Source organism: Mobula birostris, chromosome 12 (genome assembly GCF_030028105.1).
Source record: "Mobula birostris isolate sMobBir1 chromosome 12, sMobBir1.hap1, whole genome shotgun sequence".
Lineage (NCBI taxonomy): Eukaryota > Metazoa > Chordata > Chondrichthyes > Myliobatiformes > Myliobatidae > Mobula > Mobula birostris.
In genome coordinates, this window is record NC_092381.1 from 24,365,137 (window position 1) to 24,382,383 (window position 17,247).

The 17,247-nt window shown below is 44.3% G+C and overlaps 1 protein-coding gene across 2 annotated transcripts in view; it reads left to right on the top strand.

Moving 5' to 3' along the window:
• LOC140205797 (choline transporter-like protein 3) overlaps positions 1 to 17,247 on the top strand; it is a 159,434-nt gene that overhangs the window by 37,644 nt on the left and 104,543 nt on the right. For both annotated transcript variants that reach the window (XM_072273486.1, XM_072273487.1), the window contains exon 3: positions 13,774 to 13,916. In XM_072273486.1, coding sequence (XP_072129587.1) covers positions 13,774 to 13,916 — 143 coding nt within the window. The remainder of the gene's footprint in view (positions 1 to 13,773; positions 13,917 to 17,247) is intronic.

Consider the following 17,247-nt stretch of genomic DNA (forward strand, 5'->3'; position numbering starts at 1 on the left):
CTGTCCAACCCCTCCCTCTGGTTCACCACCTTCATCCCGTTATTTCATGTCCCCTGTCCTCTCCGATTAGATTCCTCCTCCTTCTGCCTTTACCGCTTCCATCTATCACCTCCCATCCTCTCATATTATTAGCCCTCCCCCCACCCACCACCTTCCCCCTCACCAGCACTCCCTATCACTGGCTAGCTTGTACCCCCCCCCACACCTTCTCATTTGGCTTCTGCCCCCTTCCTCTCCAGTCCTGGTCAAGGGTCTCAGCTCAAAACGTCGACTCTTCATTTCCCCTCTGTAGATGCTGCCTGACTTGCTGAGTTTCACCAGCATTTTCTGTGCATTGCTCATGATTTCCAGCATCTGAAAGCTCTCTTGTATCTGATACTGTGAAAAGCTTTTGTCTGTGTGCTGTGCAAACAGCTTGCCTGAGATAAGGGCATCAAGGTAGTTAAAAGCAACAGGATGAAGAATGCAGTGTCACAGTTACAGAGAGAGTGACATGGGCAATTAAAGTGTAAGAAGCCACAGTGGGCTAGATTGGAAGATCAGGAACTAATCTTCTAGCATATGAGATCTCCATTCAAGGGATAGATAACAGCGGGTAGAAGCTTTCCTTGAGGCTTCTGGTATGTGCTCTCAAGTATTCTCTGATCAGTGGGAGAGGTGAGAAGACAGTATAACCACAGCGGGAGGGGTCTGTGATTGTGTAGCCTGCCTTTCCAAGGCAGTGGGGGGTGCAGACAGAGTCAATGGAGGGTAGGGTGCTTTGTGTGATGGACCGGGCTTCATTCACAACTTTCTGTAATTTATTGTGGGTCTGAGGAGCATTAGCTGTGAGACTGGTTTTTGAAAGCAATTGATCACAATGCTCCATTAAAAGAGACTTCTTACATCTTTGGTTTCTTATTCCTGGATGTACATCAAGGCACCAAAGTAAATTTCCACGACGTTTACATACTCACTTGCACTCGTGGTCAGGTATACAAGGAGTGGCTCCTTAGTCACCTCACAATAAATCTGAGGTTCTACAGACACACCCACACATTCTTTCTTTAACATTAAGAGCATAAGCAAGTGAGCTTGTGGGTTGCCTCCAGGTGCTTCAGCTCCCTCGCACGTTCCAAAGGGGTCAGTGAGTTGTGGGCATGTTGTGTTGCCAAGGGAACTGTGGTGACACTTGTGGTCTGCCCAAATCAATCCTCGCTGATTTGATGAAAACGACGCATTTCACTGTATGAAGCAGCATTTTATTGAACCAGAGGGGTTAATTTCACTGAACTTCACTCACCCCTTTTGCAGATCTTGCCAAATTCAACAACAAAGCGCAAAAATGTGTCCATTTCTGGCTGGGCCATGTATGGACTGTCCATGGACACAATAAGAAGAAGACTCACCCCATCGCAGAGCTGTTCCCACAACCTATGGACTCACTTTTAATGACTCTTCATGTTCTTTATATTTATTGCTTATGTATTTATTATTGTCATTTCTTTCTTCCCTTTCTTTATGTTGTTTGTTGTCCATCTTGTGCAGTCTTCCATTGTTTCTGTTGTGCTTCTTGTATTTACTCTGACTGTCCTCAAAAAAAAATAAATCTTGGAGTTGTATATGGTGACATACATACTTTCATAGTAAATTTACTTTGAATTTTGAAGTTTAGTTTGATGTAAGTGTGACAAATAAAGCTAATCTTTAGGTGTTTCTCCAAAAATATTGAGTTGTGTCACATAGCCTGCTCAGATATGCATTCAGTCTCTCATGCGTACACACGTCTGTGCCTGCCCCTACTTGCAAAACATGCAAGTGAAATTTCAGGAACCTAAATCGAAGGTTCTGGAAATGCCCAGTAAGTCAAACACCTGTGGAAAGGGAGCAGACTTTATGTTGCAGGTCGAGGACTTGTGCAGAGCAGAATTTCTGGGTTGCTCTGTACAAGTTTCCTCTCCGGCTATGCTTCTGGCACACCCTTCAGCACGACTTAACCAGTGTTTTTGTTGAGTCAGGCTGGGTTTGGTTGCTTTCTTTGGCTTTGACGTGCTGATGTCATGGCTTAAAGTTCAAAGTAAATGTTATTATCAAAGTACATATACGTCACCATAAACAACCCTGAGATTAATTTTCTTGTGGGCATACTCAATAAATCTGTAGAATAATAACTTGTGTGCCTTGACCCTGTGTCCCAGTGAGGGTGCTCAAGCACAGCTTGGTGGTGTTAATATGCAAAGCAGGAGCTGCTAAAGCTTTCTACAAATTGCAGCTGTGGGTCACTTGCAAAAAAGGTCAGTTCCTGGTACACCACGACCCACAGAAGCTTCTTCGCAGGCACGACATTTCAAGAGCAGGATCCAGGGCAATATTCTATCTTCTGCCTACATCAGAACTGGACCGAATGCCTTTATCTACACTCAACTCATTGGCAGCAAAGCTACTTTCCTTGTCCTGTGGCTATGGAAGGTTCTCTATAAATACAATCTGTTTCGTTTCTCATATTTCTGATTATTATTTTGTCTTTTTGCATTGACATACACTCAGTGACCATTTTATTTGGTACACCTGTACACCTGCTCGTTAATGCAAATCATGTGGTATCAACTCACTGCATAAAATCATGCAGACACAGTCAAAAGCTTCAGTAGTTGGTCAGATGAAACATCAGAATGGAGAAGTAATGTGATTTTGACCGTGCAATGATTGTTGGTGCCGGATGGGGTGGTTTGAGTACCTTAGAGACTACTGATTTCCCTGGGATTGTCATAGATCACTGCAGCACAGGAAGAGGCTCTTTGGCCCATCTAGTCCATGCTGAAACATTAATCTGCCTAGTCTCATTGATTTGCACTGGACCATAACTCTCCATACTCCTGCTGCCTGTGTACGTATCTAGATTTCTCTTAAATGTTGAATCAACCTCACCTCCATCACTTGAACTGGCAACTCATTTCACATGCTAACCGCCCTCTGAGTGAAAAAGTTCCCCTCATGTTACCTCTTAAATATTTCACCTTTCACCCTTAATCCATGACCTCTAGTTGTAGTCATATCCAACCTCAGTGAAAAAACCTGCTTACATTTACCTTATCTATGCCCCTTATAATTTTCTATGCCCCAATCAATCTTTTACGTTCGATGGAATAAAGTCCTAACTTATTGAATCTTACCTGATAATTCAGGACCTCAAGTCCTGGCAACATCCATGCAAATCCTTACAATCTTATTTACATCTATCCTGGAGGTAGGTGACCAAAACTGCGCTCTATACTCTAAATTAGGCCTCACCAGTGTCTTATACAACTTCAACATAACATCCAAGCAGTTTGAAATATGAAGGCCAATGTGCCAGAAGCTTTCTTTACAACCCTATCTACCTGTGATGCGACTTTCAAGAAAATACGGGTCTGTATTCTCAAACGTTTCTATTCTACTACACTCTTCAGAGCCCTACTATTCACCATGTACAACTATCCGTAGTTGGTCCTCCAAAAGTACACCTCAAATTTTTCTGCATTAAATTCCATCTGCTATTTTCCAGCTGGCTCACATCCTGCTGCAAGCTTTGATAGCCTTCCTCACTGTCCACTATAACCTAATCTTGGTGTCATCGTCCATTTTACTGATCCAGTTCACCACAATATCATCCAGATCATTGACACAGATGACAAAAACAACAGATCCAGCACTGATCCCTGCGACGCACTACTAGTTCTACCACGCTCCACCTTCCGATTCCTGACTCTTTTTAAGACCATAAGATGTAGGAGCAGAATTAGGCCATTTGGCCCATCAACTCTGCTCTGCCATTTCATCATGGCTGATCCAATTTTCCTCTCAGCCCCAATTTCCTGCCTTCTCATCGAATCCCTTCATATCCTGACCAATCAAGAATCTATTAACCTTAAATATGCATAAAGACTTGGCCTCCACAGCTGCCTGTGGCAAAGAATTCCAAAGATTCACCTCTCTCTGGCTAAAGAAATTCCTCCTTATCTGCATTCAAAAAGGATACCCCTCTATTCTGAGGCTGTGTCCTCTGATCTTTGACTCTCCCACCGAAGGAAACATCCTCTCCACATCCAACCTATCAAGGCCTTTCACCATTTGATAGGTTTCAATAAGGTCACCCCTATTCTTCTGAATTCCAGCAAATTCAGGCCCAGTGCCATCAAATCCTCTCCATATGAGAAGCCATTCAATCCTGGAATAATTTAATGAACCTCCTTTGAACTCTGTCCAATTTCAGCACACCCACAAGGGGCCCAGACCTACTTACAATACTCCAAGTGAGACTTTATGAAGTCTCCCGATTACATCCTTGCATTTATATTCTAGTCCTTTTGAAATGAATGCTAACATTACATCTCCCTTCCTCACCACAGACTCAACCTGTAAACTAGCCATTAGAGGATCCTGCACAAGGACTCACAAGTTCCTTTATAGCTCAGTTTTTTGTATTTTCTCTCCATTTAGAAAATAGTCACACCTTTCATTTCTTTGACCAAAGTGCATGACCATATACTTCCCAGTGTTCTATTTCATCTCTCATTTCTTTGCCCATTCTCCTAATCTAAGTTCTTCTGTAGCCTCTCTACTTACTACTACTTGCCACTCCACCTGTCTTCATATCATCTGCAGACTTTGTAACAAAGCCATCAATTCCATCATCCAAATCACTGATATATAAGGAAAAAAACTGGCCCCAACACAGGTCCCTGTGGAACAGCAATAGTCACCGGCAACCAGACAGAAAAGGTTCCTTTTATTCCCGCTCTTCGCCTTCTGCCAATTGGCCACTGCTTTATCCATGCTAGAATCTTCCTGGTAACACCACGGGCTTGTAGCTTGTTAAGAAGCCTCATATGTGGCACCTTGTCAAAGGCCTTGTGAAAATCTAAGTACATAACATCAATTAATTCTCCTTCGTCTATCCTGCTTGTTAGTTCTTCAAAGAATTCCAACAGATTTGGCAGGCAAAATTTTCCCTTGAGGAAACCATGCTGACTCTGGCCTATTTTATCATGTGCCTCCAAGTACCCTGAGACCTCATCCTTGCTAATCAACTCCAACATCTTCCCAACCACTGAGGTCAGACTAAGTGGCCTATAGTTTCCTTCCTTCTGCCTCTCTCCCTTCTTGAAGAGTGGTGCGGCATTTGCAATTTTCCAGCCTTCCAGAATCACTCTGATTCCCATCCTCCTGCAACTCTAGTTTAAACCCCACCATGCAGCATTAACAAACCTTCCCGCTAGGATATTAATGCCCCTCCAGTTCAGTTGCAAACTTTCCCTTCTGGACAGGTCCCACCTTCCCTGGAAGAGAGCCCAATGATCCATAAATCTTATGGCCTCCCTCCTACACCAACTCCTTATCCACGTATTAAGCTGTATAATCATCCTGGTTCTGGCCTCATTCGCACATGGCATGAGTCGAAATTCTGAGGTCCTGCCCTTTAACTTAGCACCTAACTCTCTGAACTCCCTATGCAGAACCTCGTCCTACCCATGTCATTGGTACCTACATGGACCATGACTTCTGACTGTTCATCCTCCAAGAATGCTGAGGATTTGATCTGAGATATCCTGGACCCTAATACCTGGGAGGCAACATGCCATCCAGAAATCTTGTTCTCACCCACAGAACCTCCTGTCCACTCCCCTAACTAATGAATCCCCTATTACCACAGTGTGCCTCTTCTCCCCACCTTCCCTTCTGAGTTACAGAGGCAGACTCGGTGCCTGAGACTTGACCACTGCGACTCTCCTCTGTTAGGTCATTCCACCCCCCAACAGTATCCAAAGTGATACACTGCTGTTGAGGGGGATGGCCATGGGGGTACTCTGCACTGGCTCCTTAACCCCTTTCCCCTTCCTGGCTGTCACCCTGTATCCTGCAAGGGGGTGTAACTAACTCTCTATATGTCCTATCAATCACCTCCTCAGCCTCCCAAATGATCTGGAGTTCATCCATTTCCAGCTCCAACTCCTTAACGTGGTTTGGTGGAAGCACCGCTCGCAGCTGTAGTCGTCACGGACACTGCCTTCCCACATCCTGCAAAAGGAACATTTCACTATCCTGTCTGTCATCCTACTGTCCTAGCTGAGCAGATATAAAGAAGAGAATAAAAGAAAAAGCTTTTCTTTCCTTTGCTTTCTCTGAGTGAAGCCTTTCTTTGCTGAAGCCTTGAAGAGCTAAGGCCTTGAGATCACCAGTCTATGTCCACTCAGACAACAGCCGCTGTGACAATGGCCGCTGCGGTTGCCCCTGCCTTCCTTTAATTGGTCGCTGGTCAAAGCTCCATTACGCTGCCACGACCCGTTCCTGCCTTTTATCCTCAGACAGTGGACCTGAGTGAAGACCCCTCCTCTCCAAACTTCCGATGCCTGGATTGGATGTAGGTTAACACCATCTTTCTCCACAACTAGTCCATTAACTGTTCTGACACTATGGTTCATGCTTGACCTTTCGATTTCAAACTTTGTATGTAGGCTTAACAACACCTTTCTCCACAACTACTCCACTATCTCTTCTGGCGCTCTGTTTCCCATCCCCCCAGCAGCTCTAGTTTGAACCCATCTCCCCTCATCCCTGTGCAGCACCAGCAAACCTTCCCCCTAGGATATTAGTCCCTTCCAGTTTGGGAGCAAACTGTCCCTTATGTTCAGGTCAAAATTTTGTTGGGAGAGAGCCCAATGATCCAGAACTCTGAAGCCCTCCCTTCTGCACAATCTCCTTAATAGGCATCTGTTAGTCTGATGAGACCATGGATTTGCGCCTTGGAAGGTTTCCAGGGCGCAGGCCTGGGCAAGGTTGTATGGAAGACCAGCAGTCGCCCATGCTGCAAGTCTCCCCTCTCCACGCCACCGATGTTATCCAAGGGAAGGACATTAGGACCCATACAGCTTGGCACCGATGTCGTCGCAGAGCAATGTGTGGTTAAGTGCCTTGCTCAAGGACACAACACGCTGCCTCAGCCAAGGCTCGAACTAACGACCTTCAAATCACTAGGCAAACGCCTTAACCACTTGACCACACACCAACACGATCTCCTTAGCCATATGTTAAACAGTATGATCTTCCTATTTCCGGCCTCACGAGCACATGGCATGGGTAGCAATCCTGAGATCGCATACCCTGGAGGTCTTGTTCCTTAAGCTAATTCCCTGAGTTCACTTTGAAACACGCCATCACCCCTCCTACCCACATTATTGGTACCGATTGTGGACCATGATCTCTGACTGCTCACTCTGCAGTGGAGTGCAGTGGATTCAACCTGAAATGTCCCTGACCCTGGCACCAGGAGGCAACATACCATCTGGGAATCTCGTTCTCGTCCACAGAACCTCCTTTCTGTTCGCCTAACCAACGAATCCCCTATCACTACAACTAGCCTCTTTTCTCCCTTTCCCTTCTGAGCCACAGAGCTGGACTGGGTGCCGCTGTGGCTTTCCTCTGCTAGGTCATCCCCCTCAGCTCTATTGAAAGCAGTAAACCTTTTGTTGAGGGGAACAGTCACAGGGGTTCTCTGCCTAGCCTCTTCCCCACTTTCTAACGGCCACCCAGTTACCTGTGTTCTGCACTTTGGCTGTAACTACCTCCCTATCTGTCCTGTCTATCAAACCCTCAGCCTCCCTAATGATCTTAAGTTCATCTAGTTCCAGCTCCAACTCCTTAACATGGTCTGTTAGAAGCTGCAACTAGATGCACTTTTGCAGGTGTCATTGTCAGGGGACACTGGAGGTCTCCCTGCCTTCCCACATCCCGCAGCAGGAACATTCAAACTATCCTGCCTGGCATCCCACTGCTCTAAATGTGCAATAAGAAAGAAAAAAAAAGCTAACAAAAAAAATGTACAGAAAGTGGTACGGAAACAAAGGGAAAACATGCAGTGAGCTGCAGTTCTGTGGGTGGAAACACCTTGTTAATGAGAAAGGTCAGAGGTGAATGGCCAGACTGGTTCAAGTTGACAGGAAAGCAACTCTCTCAGATAACCACAGCTTACAACGGTGTGTGCAGAAGAGCATCTGAACACATAGCAGCTTGAACCTTGAAGTGGATGGACCACAAACGTACAGAAATACACTCAGCAAGCTATTTTGTGAGGCATCTCCCATACCTAACAGAGTGGTTGCCGAGTGTATTTCAACACTATTAAACAGGAATCTAATGGAGAAAATACTAAAGATAACTTAGAGATCTTCTGTGCTGCTTTTAATTGGAGCAATCAAACATTCACTCTACTGTCCTCTACCTCCCATCAATCTTTAACCATCAGTATTTATCATTTTTTAAAGTGGCATTTATCCAGCAGCATGCACGAGTCTCGACCCAAAACATTGACTCCCATTTCCCTCCAGAGATACTCCCTGACCTGCTGAGTTCCTCCAACATTTTGTGCATTTATTCAACAGCGTTATTGGTTGCTTGAAACAGTTGGGCTTTTAATCTCAAAAAATGACATCAACTGGGATAAAAAAAACAACCTTTTCCTTTCTTTCTCAGGGTTGTGGCCATTTGGTGCAACCCTGCAAAAACTGCAAAGTTTTTGCTGCATATGTACTATGGACATGTGGTCGATGTTTAGAGATCTCTTGCATGATGTTAGGGATAAATTTGTCCCGATGAGGAAGATAAAGAATGGTAGGGTGAAGGAACCATGGGTGACAAGTGAAGTGGAAAATCTAGTCAGGTGGAAGAAGGCAGCATACATGAGGTTTAGGAAGCAAGGATCAGATGGGTCTATTGAGGAATATAGGGTAGCAAGAAAGGAGCTTAAGAAGGGGCTGAGAAGAGCAAGAAGAGGGCTTGAGAAGGCCTTGGCGAATAGGGTAAAGGAAAACCCCAAGGCATTCTTCAATTATGTGAAGAACAAAAGGATGACGAGTGAAGGTAGGACCAATTAGAGATAAAGGTGGGAAGATGTGCCTGGAGGTTGTGGAAGTGAGCAAGGTCCTCAATGAATACTTCTCTTCGATATTCACCAATGAGAGGGAACTTGATGATGGTGAGGACAATATGAGTGAGGTTGATGTTCTGGAGCATGTTGATATTAAGAGAGAGGTGTTGGAGTTATTAAAATACATTAGGACGGATAAGCCGCCAGGGCCTGATGGAATATTCCCCAGGCTGCTCCACAAGGCGAGGGAAGAGATTGCTGAGCTTCTGGCTAGGATCTTTATGTCCTCGTTGTCCACGGGAATGGTACCGGAGGATTGGAGGGAGGCGAATGTTGTCCCCTCGTTCAAAAAAGGTAGTAAGGATAGTCGGGGTAATTATAGACCAGTGAGCCTTACGTCTGTGGTGGGAAAGCTGTTCGAAAAGATTCTTAGAGATAGGATCTCTGGGCATTTCAAGAATCATGGTCTGATCAGGGACAGTCATCATGGCTTTGTGAAGGGCAGATCATGTCTAACAAGCCTGATAGAGTTCTTTGAGGAGGTGATCAGGCATATAGATGAGGGTAGTGCAGTGGATGTGATCTACGTGGATTTTAGTAAGGCATTTGACAAGGTTCCACATGGTAGGCTTATTCAGAAAGTCAGAAGACATGGGATCCAGGGAAGTTTGGCCAGGTGGATTTAGAATTAGCTTGCCTGCAGAAAGCAGAGGGTTGTGGTGGAGGGAGTACATTCGGATTGGAGGGTTGTGACTAGTGGTGTCCCACAAGGATCTGTTCTGGGACCTCTACGTTTCGTGATTTTTATTAATGACCTGGATGTTGGGGTAGAAGGGTGGTTGGCAAGTTTCCAGACAACACAAAGGTTGGTGGTGTTGTAGATAGTGTCGAGGATTGTCGAAGATTGTAAAGAGACATTGATAGGATGCAGAAGTGGGCTGAGAAGTGGCAGATGGAGTTCAACCTGGAGAAGAGTGAGGTGGTACACTTTGGAAGGACAAACTCCAAGGCAGAGTACAAAGTAAATGGCAGGATACTTGGTAGTGTGGAGGAGCATAGGGATCTGGGGGTACATGTCCACAGATCCCTGAAAGTTGCCTCACAGGTAGATAGGGTAGTTAAGAAAACTTATGGGGTGTCAGCTTTCATAAGTCGAGGGATAGAGTTTAAGAGTCGCGGGGTATTACTATTTTCTATTACTATTCTATTACTATTTATTATTTCTATGACTATTACTATTTACTATTTAATAATAGTAGTATTACTATTACTATTTATTATTTATGGTGCAACTGTAACGAAAACCAATTTCCCCCGGGATCAATAAAGTATGACTATGACTATGTAATGGTGCAGCTCTATAATACTCTGGTTGGGCCACACTTGGAGTACTGTGTCCAGTTCTGGTCACCTCACTATAGGAAGGGTGTAGAAGCATTGGAAAGGGTACAGAGGAGATTTACCAGGATGCTGCCTGGTTTAGAGAGTATGCATTATGATCAGAGATTAAGGGAGCTAGGGCTTTACTCTCTGGAGAGAAGGAGGATGAGAGGAGACATGATAGATGTGTACAAGATATTAAGAGGAATAGATAGAGTGAATAGCCAGCACCTCTTCCCCAGGACACCACTGCTTAATACAAGAGGACATGGCTTTAAGGTAAGGGGTGGGAAGTTCAAGGGGGATATTAGAGGAAGGTTTTTCACTCAGGGAGTGGTTGGTGCGTGGAATGCACTGCCTGAGTCAGTGGTGGAGGCAGATACACTAGTGAAATTTAACAGACTACTGGACGGTATATGGAGGAATTTAAGGTGGGGGGTTATATGGGAGGCAGGGTTTGAGGGTCGGCACAACATTGTGGGCCGAAGGGCCTGTTCTCTTCTATGTCTATATGTAACCATGTACGAGGGGTAAGTTCCTGGCCTAAGGTAGAAGGAGTCAATTTTAGAAAACCTAGCACATTTATTTTTCAACATGGTCCCCTCCTACATTTACACACTTAGTCCAGCGGTCGTGGAGCATATGGATCCCTTCTTTTAGAAGTCGGCGTCTTGGACCTCCAGTAGTGGTCCACAGCAGGGGTAACTGATAAGTTTGTGGCCTAAAGTAGAAGGAGATGAGGACAAACTTCAAACTTTCTGCATTTTCACTCAAAGTGTTGAACTGCACGTGTATGTAACGAGACGGGAGCTGTATAACTCATCTCCTTCTACTTTAGGCCACGAACTTATCAATCACCCCTGCTGTGGACCACTTCTACAAAGAAGGGATTCGTATGCTCCACGACCGCTGGACTAAGTGTGTACATGTAGGAGGGAACTATGTTGAAAAATAAATGTGCTAGGTTTTCTAAAATTGACTCCTTCTACTTTAGGCTATGAATTTATCAATCACCCCTCGTATGTTCTCCAAGAGGACCACAACCTTACTGTGGTTTGCAGGTTTGTATGCCTCAATGACCCAGAGAGCCATGTTAGCTAGAGTCAGGGCTTTATACATTGGCTCTTGGTAGGGTCACCCTTGTCAAACAGGTCAAAGGGCGAGAGGCCAGACTAACAGTGGTCCACTGGTCCTCCAGGTTTGGGGGTCTAGCTCAGGGTTAACAGCCTTGACTGGTAAAACAAAATTGTTACAGAAACAGCCATGAAGAAACCTTCTACATTTCGGTGCAATGATATTCCTGAGTTTCCACCCAGGATTTGCATGATGGGAAAAGATGAAATATAAGGGTAAACTAGCCAATAGTATTAAGCAGGATACTAAATTTTTTTTCAGTTATATAAAGAGTAAAATGAAGGTGAGAATTGATATTGGACCACTGGAAAATGATGCTGCTGAAGCAGTAATGGGGGACAAAGAAATGTCAGATTAATCTAATGGGTACTTTGCATCTGTCTTCACCGTGGAAGACACTAGCAGTGTGCCAAAGGTCTGTGAGTGTCAGGGAGCAGGAGCGAGTGCCATTGCTATTACAAAGGAAAAAGCCTTAAAGATCTTAAGTCTTAAAGAAAAAACCTCAAAGGTCTTAAAGTGGATAAGACACCTGGGCCAGATGGATTACATCCCAGAGTCCCAAGAGAGGTTGCTGAAGAGCTAACAGATGCATTGGTCATGATCTTTCAAAAATCACTTGATTCTGGAGGACTGGAAAATTGCAAATGTCACTCCACTCTTTAAGAAGGGAGCGAAGCAAAAGGAAGGAGTTTATACACCAGTTAGCCTAACCTCAGTAGTTTGGAAAGAGTTGGAGTCTATTATTAAGGATGAGGTTTCAGGATGCTTGGAGACTAAAGATAAAATAAGTCAAAGTCAGCATGGTTTCTGTCAAGGGAAATCTTGCCTGACAAATCTGTTAAGAGTTCTTCGAGGAAGTAACAAGCAGGGTGGACAAAGGAGAGGCAGTAGATGTAATCTAGTTGGATTTTCAGAAGGCATTTAATAATGTGCAGCACATGAGGCTGCTTAACAAGATAAAATCCTATGGTGTTACAGTAGAGATACCGGCATGGATAGAGGAATGGCTGATAGGCAGGTGGCAGTGAGTGGGAATAAAGGGGGCCTTTTCTGGTTGGCTGCCAGTGACTAGTGATATTCCTCACTATTGGGCCTGCTATTTTTCACATTGTTAGTCAATGATTTAGATAATGGATTGCTAGCTTTGTGGCAAAGTTTGCAGATGATACGAAGATAGGTGGAGGAGTAGGTAGTGCTGAGGAAGCAATGAAATTACAGCTGGACTTGGACAATTGGAAGAATGCGCAAAAAAGTGGCAGATAGAAGAGTGTTAGGAAATCTATAATACATTTTGGTAAAAGGAACAATAATGCAGACTATTATCTAAATGGGGAAAAAATTCAAACATCAGAGGTGCAAAGAGACTTGGGAGTCTTCATGCAAGACTCCCAGAAAGTTAACTTACAGGTTGAGTGTGTGGTAAAGAAAGCAAATGCAATGTTGTCATTTATTTCAAAGGGAATAGAATATAAAAGCAAGGAGATAATGCTGAGGCTTTATAAAATACTAATCAGGCCACACTTGGAGTATTGTCAACAGTTTTGGGCCCAATATCTCAGAAAGGATACTTTGTTATTGGAATGAGTCCAGAGGAGGTTCGCGGGGAGATTCCTGGATGAAGGGGTTATCATATGAAGAGTATTTGGCAGCTTTGGGCTACTACTCACTGGAATTTAGAAGAATGCAGGGGATCACATTGAAACCTACCAAATGCTGAAACAACTCAGTAAGGTGGATGTGGAGAGGAGGTTCCCTATGGTGGGTATATCCAAAACTAGAGGGCACAGCCTCAAAATTGAGGGGCAACCTTTTAGAACAGAGATAAGGAGGAATTCTTTCAGCCAGAGAGTAGTGAATCTGAGGAATGCACTGGCGCAGACTATGGTGGAGGCCAAGTCCATGGGTATATTTGAAACGGAAGTTGATCGTTCTCTGTTTGGTCAGGCCATCAAAGGATATGGCAAGAAGGCGGGTGTATGGAATTGAGTGGGATCCGGGATCAGCCATGGTGGAATGGTGGAACAGACTCAATGGGATGAATGGCCGAATTCTGCTCCTGTGTCTTATGGTCTTTTGACTGACAGTAGTGGGAACAGAGAAGAAGCTACTGACGCAATGATGGAACCCTGCACACTGCCAGAAATGGAGAACTTTCATTGTTGCCCTAAATGCCAGTGAGGTAACAGTCAGTAAGCAAGAGAATGTGTGGTTTGTCATATTCATTTTTTTTTAAAATATGTGAATTGTGTTGTATTGTTTCAAAATATTTATGGTATAGAGTGCATATTTATCATATACATTTTGGAGCTCCTAAGTAGCTAAGTTCCTACTTTGCATCTTTATTGACAATGTACTGGCTGTGTCATTTTCCCACCCAGGTGTTTATAGCTGGCTATGCTATGACCGTCGGTGCTGCAGAAAGACTGATCTTTGGATATGACAGCTATGGAAACATCTGTGGAAGGAAAAACTCACCTATCAAGGGGGCCTCACTGTCTGGACAAGACATGACCAGCAGAAGGTGGGTAACTATTAAAGGATATTCCTCTCATGCATGGTACAGTTATGTAAACAAATTTGGCAATTTATCAGAGATCATGCAGAACAGTACAACTTAGGAAAAGGCCCTTTGACCCATTATGTCTAGCTAAGTTCGATTAAACCAATCAGCTGGCATATAATCAATGTCCTATCATTCCTTGCATGCTCACGTGCCTCTTAAGTGTCACTATTGGGTCTGTTTTCTCCACCACTACTGGTAATGTGTTTCATGCATCTACCACTCTCTGCCTAAAAAGCTTACACCATGCATCTCTTTCAAACTTTCCCACTCTCACCTGAAACCTGTACTCTCTAATATTTGATATTTCCATCCTGGAGGAAAACAATCGCTGACTACCCTACCTGTCATCATCATCATCATCATCATTGTGGGCTGTGTTGTATGATGTAGGCAATCATGTTTCCATGACCATGATAGTTCTCGGCAAATCTACAGAAGTGGTTTGCCATTGCCTTCTTCTGAACAGTGTCTTTACAAGACAGGTGACCCCAGCCATTATCAATACTCTTCAGAGATTGTCTGCCTGGCGTCAGTGGTTGCCTAACCAGGACTTGTGATATGCACCAGCTGCTCATATGACCATCCACCACCTGCTCCCGTGGCTTCACGTGACCCTGATCAGTGGGACAAGCAGGTGCTACACCTTGCTCAAGGGCGATCTGCTGGCTAGCGGAGGGATGGAACACCTTACACCTCCTTTGGTAGAGATGTAACTCCACCCCATCACCCAACCCTACCTGTACCTCTGATCATTTTATATATTTCTATCAGGTCACCCCTCAGCTTCTGGTGTCCCAGAGAAAATTGGTAAACTGGTGAATTAATGTCATATCTACTGACGTACAGTGAAAAGCTTGTCTTGCATACAGATCGATTCATTATGACAGTCCATTGAGGCAGTACAAGCTGAGCAATAACAGTGTAGACGTGTTACTGTTACTGAGAAACTGCTGTTCAGGTAGACAATAAGATGCAAGGTGATAACGAGTGAGATTGTGAAACGATCTGGGGAACTGTCCAATAGTCTATGACAGTGAGACAGAAGCTGTCGTTGAGCTTGAGGATATGTGCTTTTAACCTTTTGTATCCTCTGCCTGATGGGATGGGGGAGAAGGAAGAACGTCCAGGCTTACGGTGTGATTGGACCATGTTTACTCCGAGAAAACAATCCATTTTGTCCAGACTCTCCTAATAGCTGATACTTTCTAATCCAGTCACATCCTGTTAGACACAAGAGACTGCTGATGTCAGGATCTGGAGCCAAATAACAAGACGCTGGAGGAACTCAGCAGGTTGGCAGGCTCGATGGAGGAAAATGGACAGTCAGTTTTGAGCTACAATGCTTCATCACTTCAGATGGGTCTCAACCTGAAATGTCCATTGACTATTTCCCTCCATAGATGCTGCCAAATCTACCCAGTTCCTCCAGCACCTTTTTTTTAACCTCTTCTGCATCCTCTCCAAAGTCTCCACATCTTTGCTGTGATGAAACAATGAGAACAGCGTACGATATTCCAATATAGTCCAGCCAAAGTTTTATACAGTTGCAATATGACTGTCCTGACTGATGAAGGTGTACCATACACTTTCTTTGCCTCTCTGTCTGCTTGTGTTGTCACATTCAAGAAGCAGTGAACTTAGAAGGTTATTCTTGAAAAGTTATTCTTTGGAAACTGTTTAACGGTCTTGCAAAAACAAAATTTTAAATCAACTGCCCCAAACTTTACAGTGCTAGTAGTGCAGCATTTTCTCTGTAATTCCATGAAATGTCTGTATGTATTATCCGTTCATGTTTTTTCATGGGGCTAACAATTAAAGGCACCCTGGTGGTGCAGCTGGTAATGCTGCTGCCTTATGGCTCAGTGGCCTTGGTACCTGGGCTGCCTGTGTGTTATTTGCACGTTCAGCCTGTGACCACATGGGTTTCTCCAAGACCCGACAATTTCCTCCCATGTCGTGAAGACACGCAGGTTAGTGGGTTACCGAGCCACTGTAAATTATAGCTAATCTGCCCGTGAATGATAGAGTTGTCTGGAGGGAGTTGATGGGTGGAAGAATAAATGCAATTAGCTTAGTGCTATGACGGTGCTTGCTCAATGGTGGGGAAGGCGTTGCCTATAGTGGGCTGGGCTGTATCTATTACTTTTTGCAGGCTTTTCCAATCAAAGGCATTGGTGTATCCATACCGGGCCATGGTGCAACCAGATAATATACTGTCCACCACACATCTATAGAAGTTTGTTAAAGTTTCAGATGACATGCCGAAGCTTCACAAACTTCTCAGGACGTAGAGGCACTGTCGTGCCTTATTTGTAATGGCACTTACTTGCTGGACCTAGGACGGATTTTCTGAAATGATAATGCCGAGGGATTTAAAGTTGCTGACCCTGTTCACTTCTGATCCCCTAATGAGGACTGCCTCATGGACCCCCGGTTTCCTCCTGTAGTCAATAATTAACTCTTTGGTTTTGCTGATGTTGAGTGAGAAATTGTTGTTGTGGCACCATTTCAGCCAGATTTTCAATCTCCCTCCTATATGATGAATTGTCACAACTTTTTTGGCCAACAACAGTGGTGTCTCCAGAAAACTTAAATATGATCATTAGAGCTAACTTTAGCCTCACAGTCATAAGCATAAAGCGAGCAGAGCAGAGGTCTAAGCACACAGCCTTGTGTTGCACCTGTGCTGATGGTAATTGTGGAGGAGATGTTGTTGCCAATCAAAAATGATTGGGGTCTGCATGTATGGAAATCGAGAGTCAAGTTGCACAAGGAGGTATTGATGTTGGTTCTTGAAGTTTATTGATTAGTTTTGAGGGGGTGATTGTGTAGAATGCAGAGCTGTAGTCAATGAAGAGCTTCCTGATGTAAGCGTCTTTACTGTCCAGATGTTCCAGGGTTGAGTGAAAAGCCAATGAAATAGCATCTGCTGTTGACCTGTTGTGACATTAGGCAAATTGAAATGGATTTAAGTCACTCCTCAGGCAGGAGATGATATGTTTCATCACCAACCTCTCAAAGAACTTCATTGCAGTAGATGAAAGTTTAACTGGATGATGGTCATAAGGGCAGGTTACCACTTAATAATTGGGCACCAGTATAATTGAAACCTACTTGAATCAGGTGGGTACCTCAGACTACTGAAGCGAGAGGTTAACGGTATCGGTGAACACTCCTACCAGTCGATCAGCACAAGTCTTCAGTTCTCAGCCACGTTCCCTGCCTAGTCTTTCCATGGGTTCACCCTCCTGTCACGTCAGCCTCAGAGACCAAGTCATGGAATTCATGA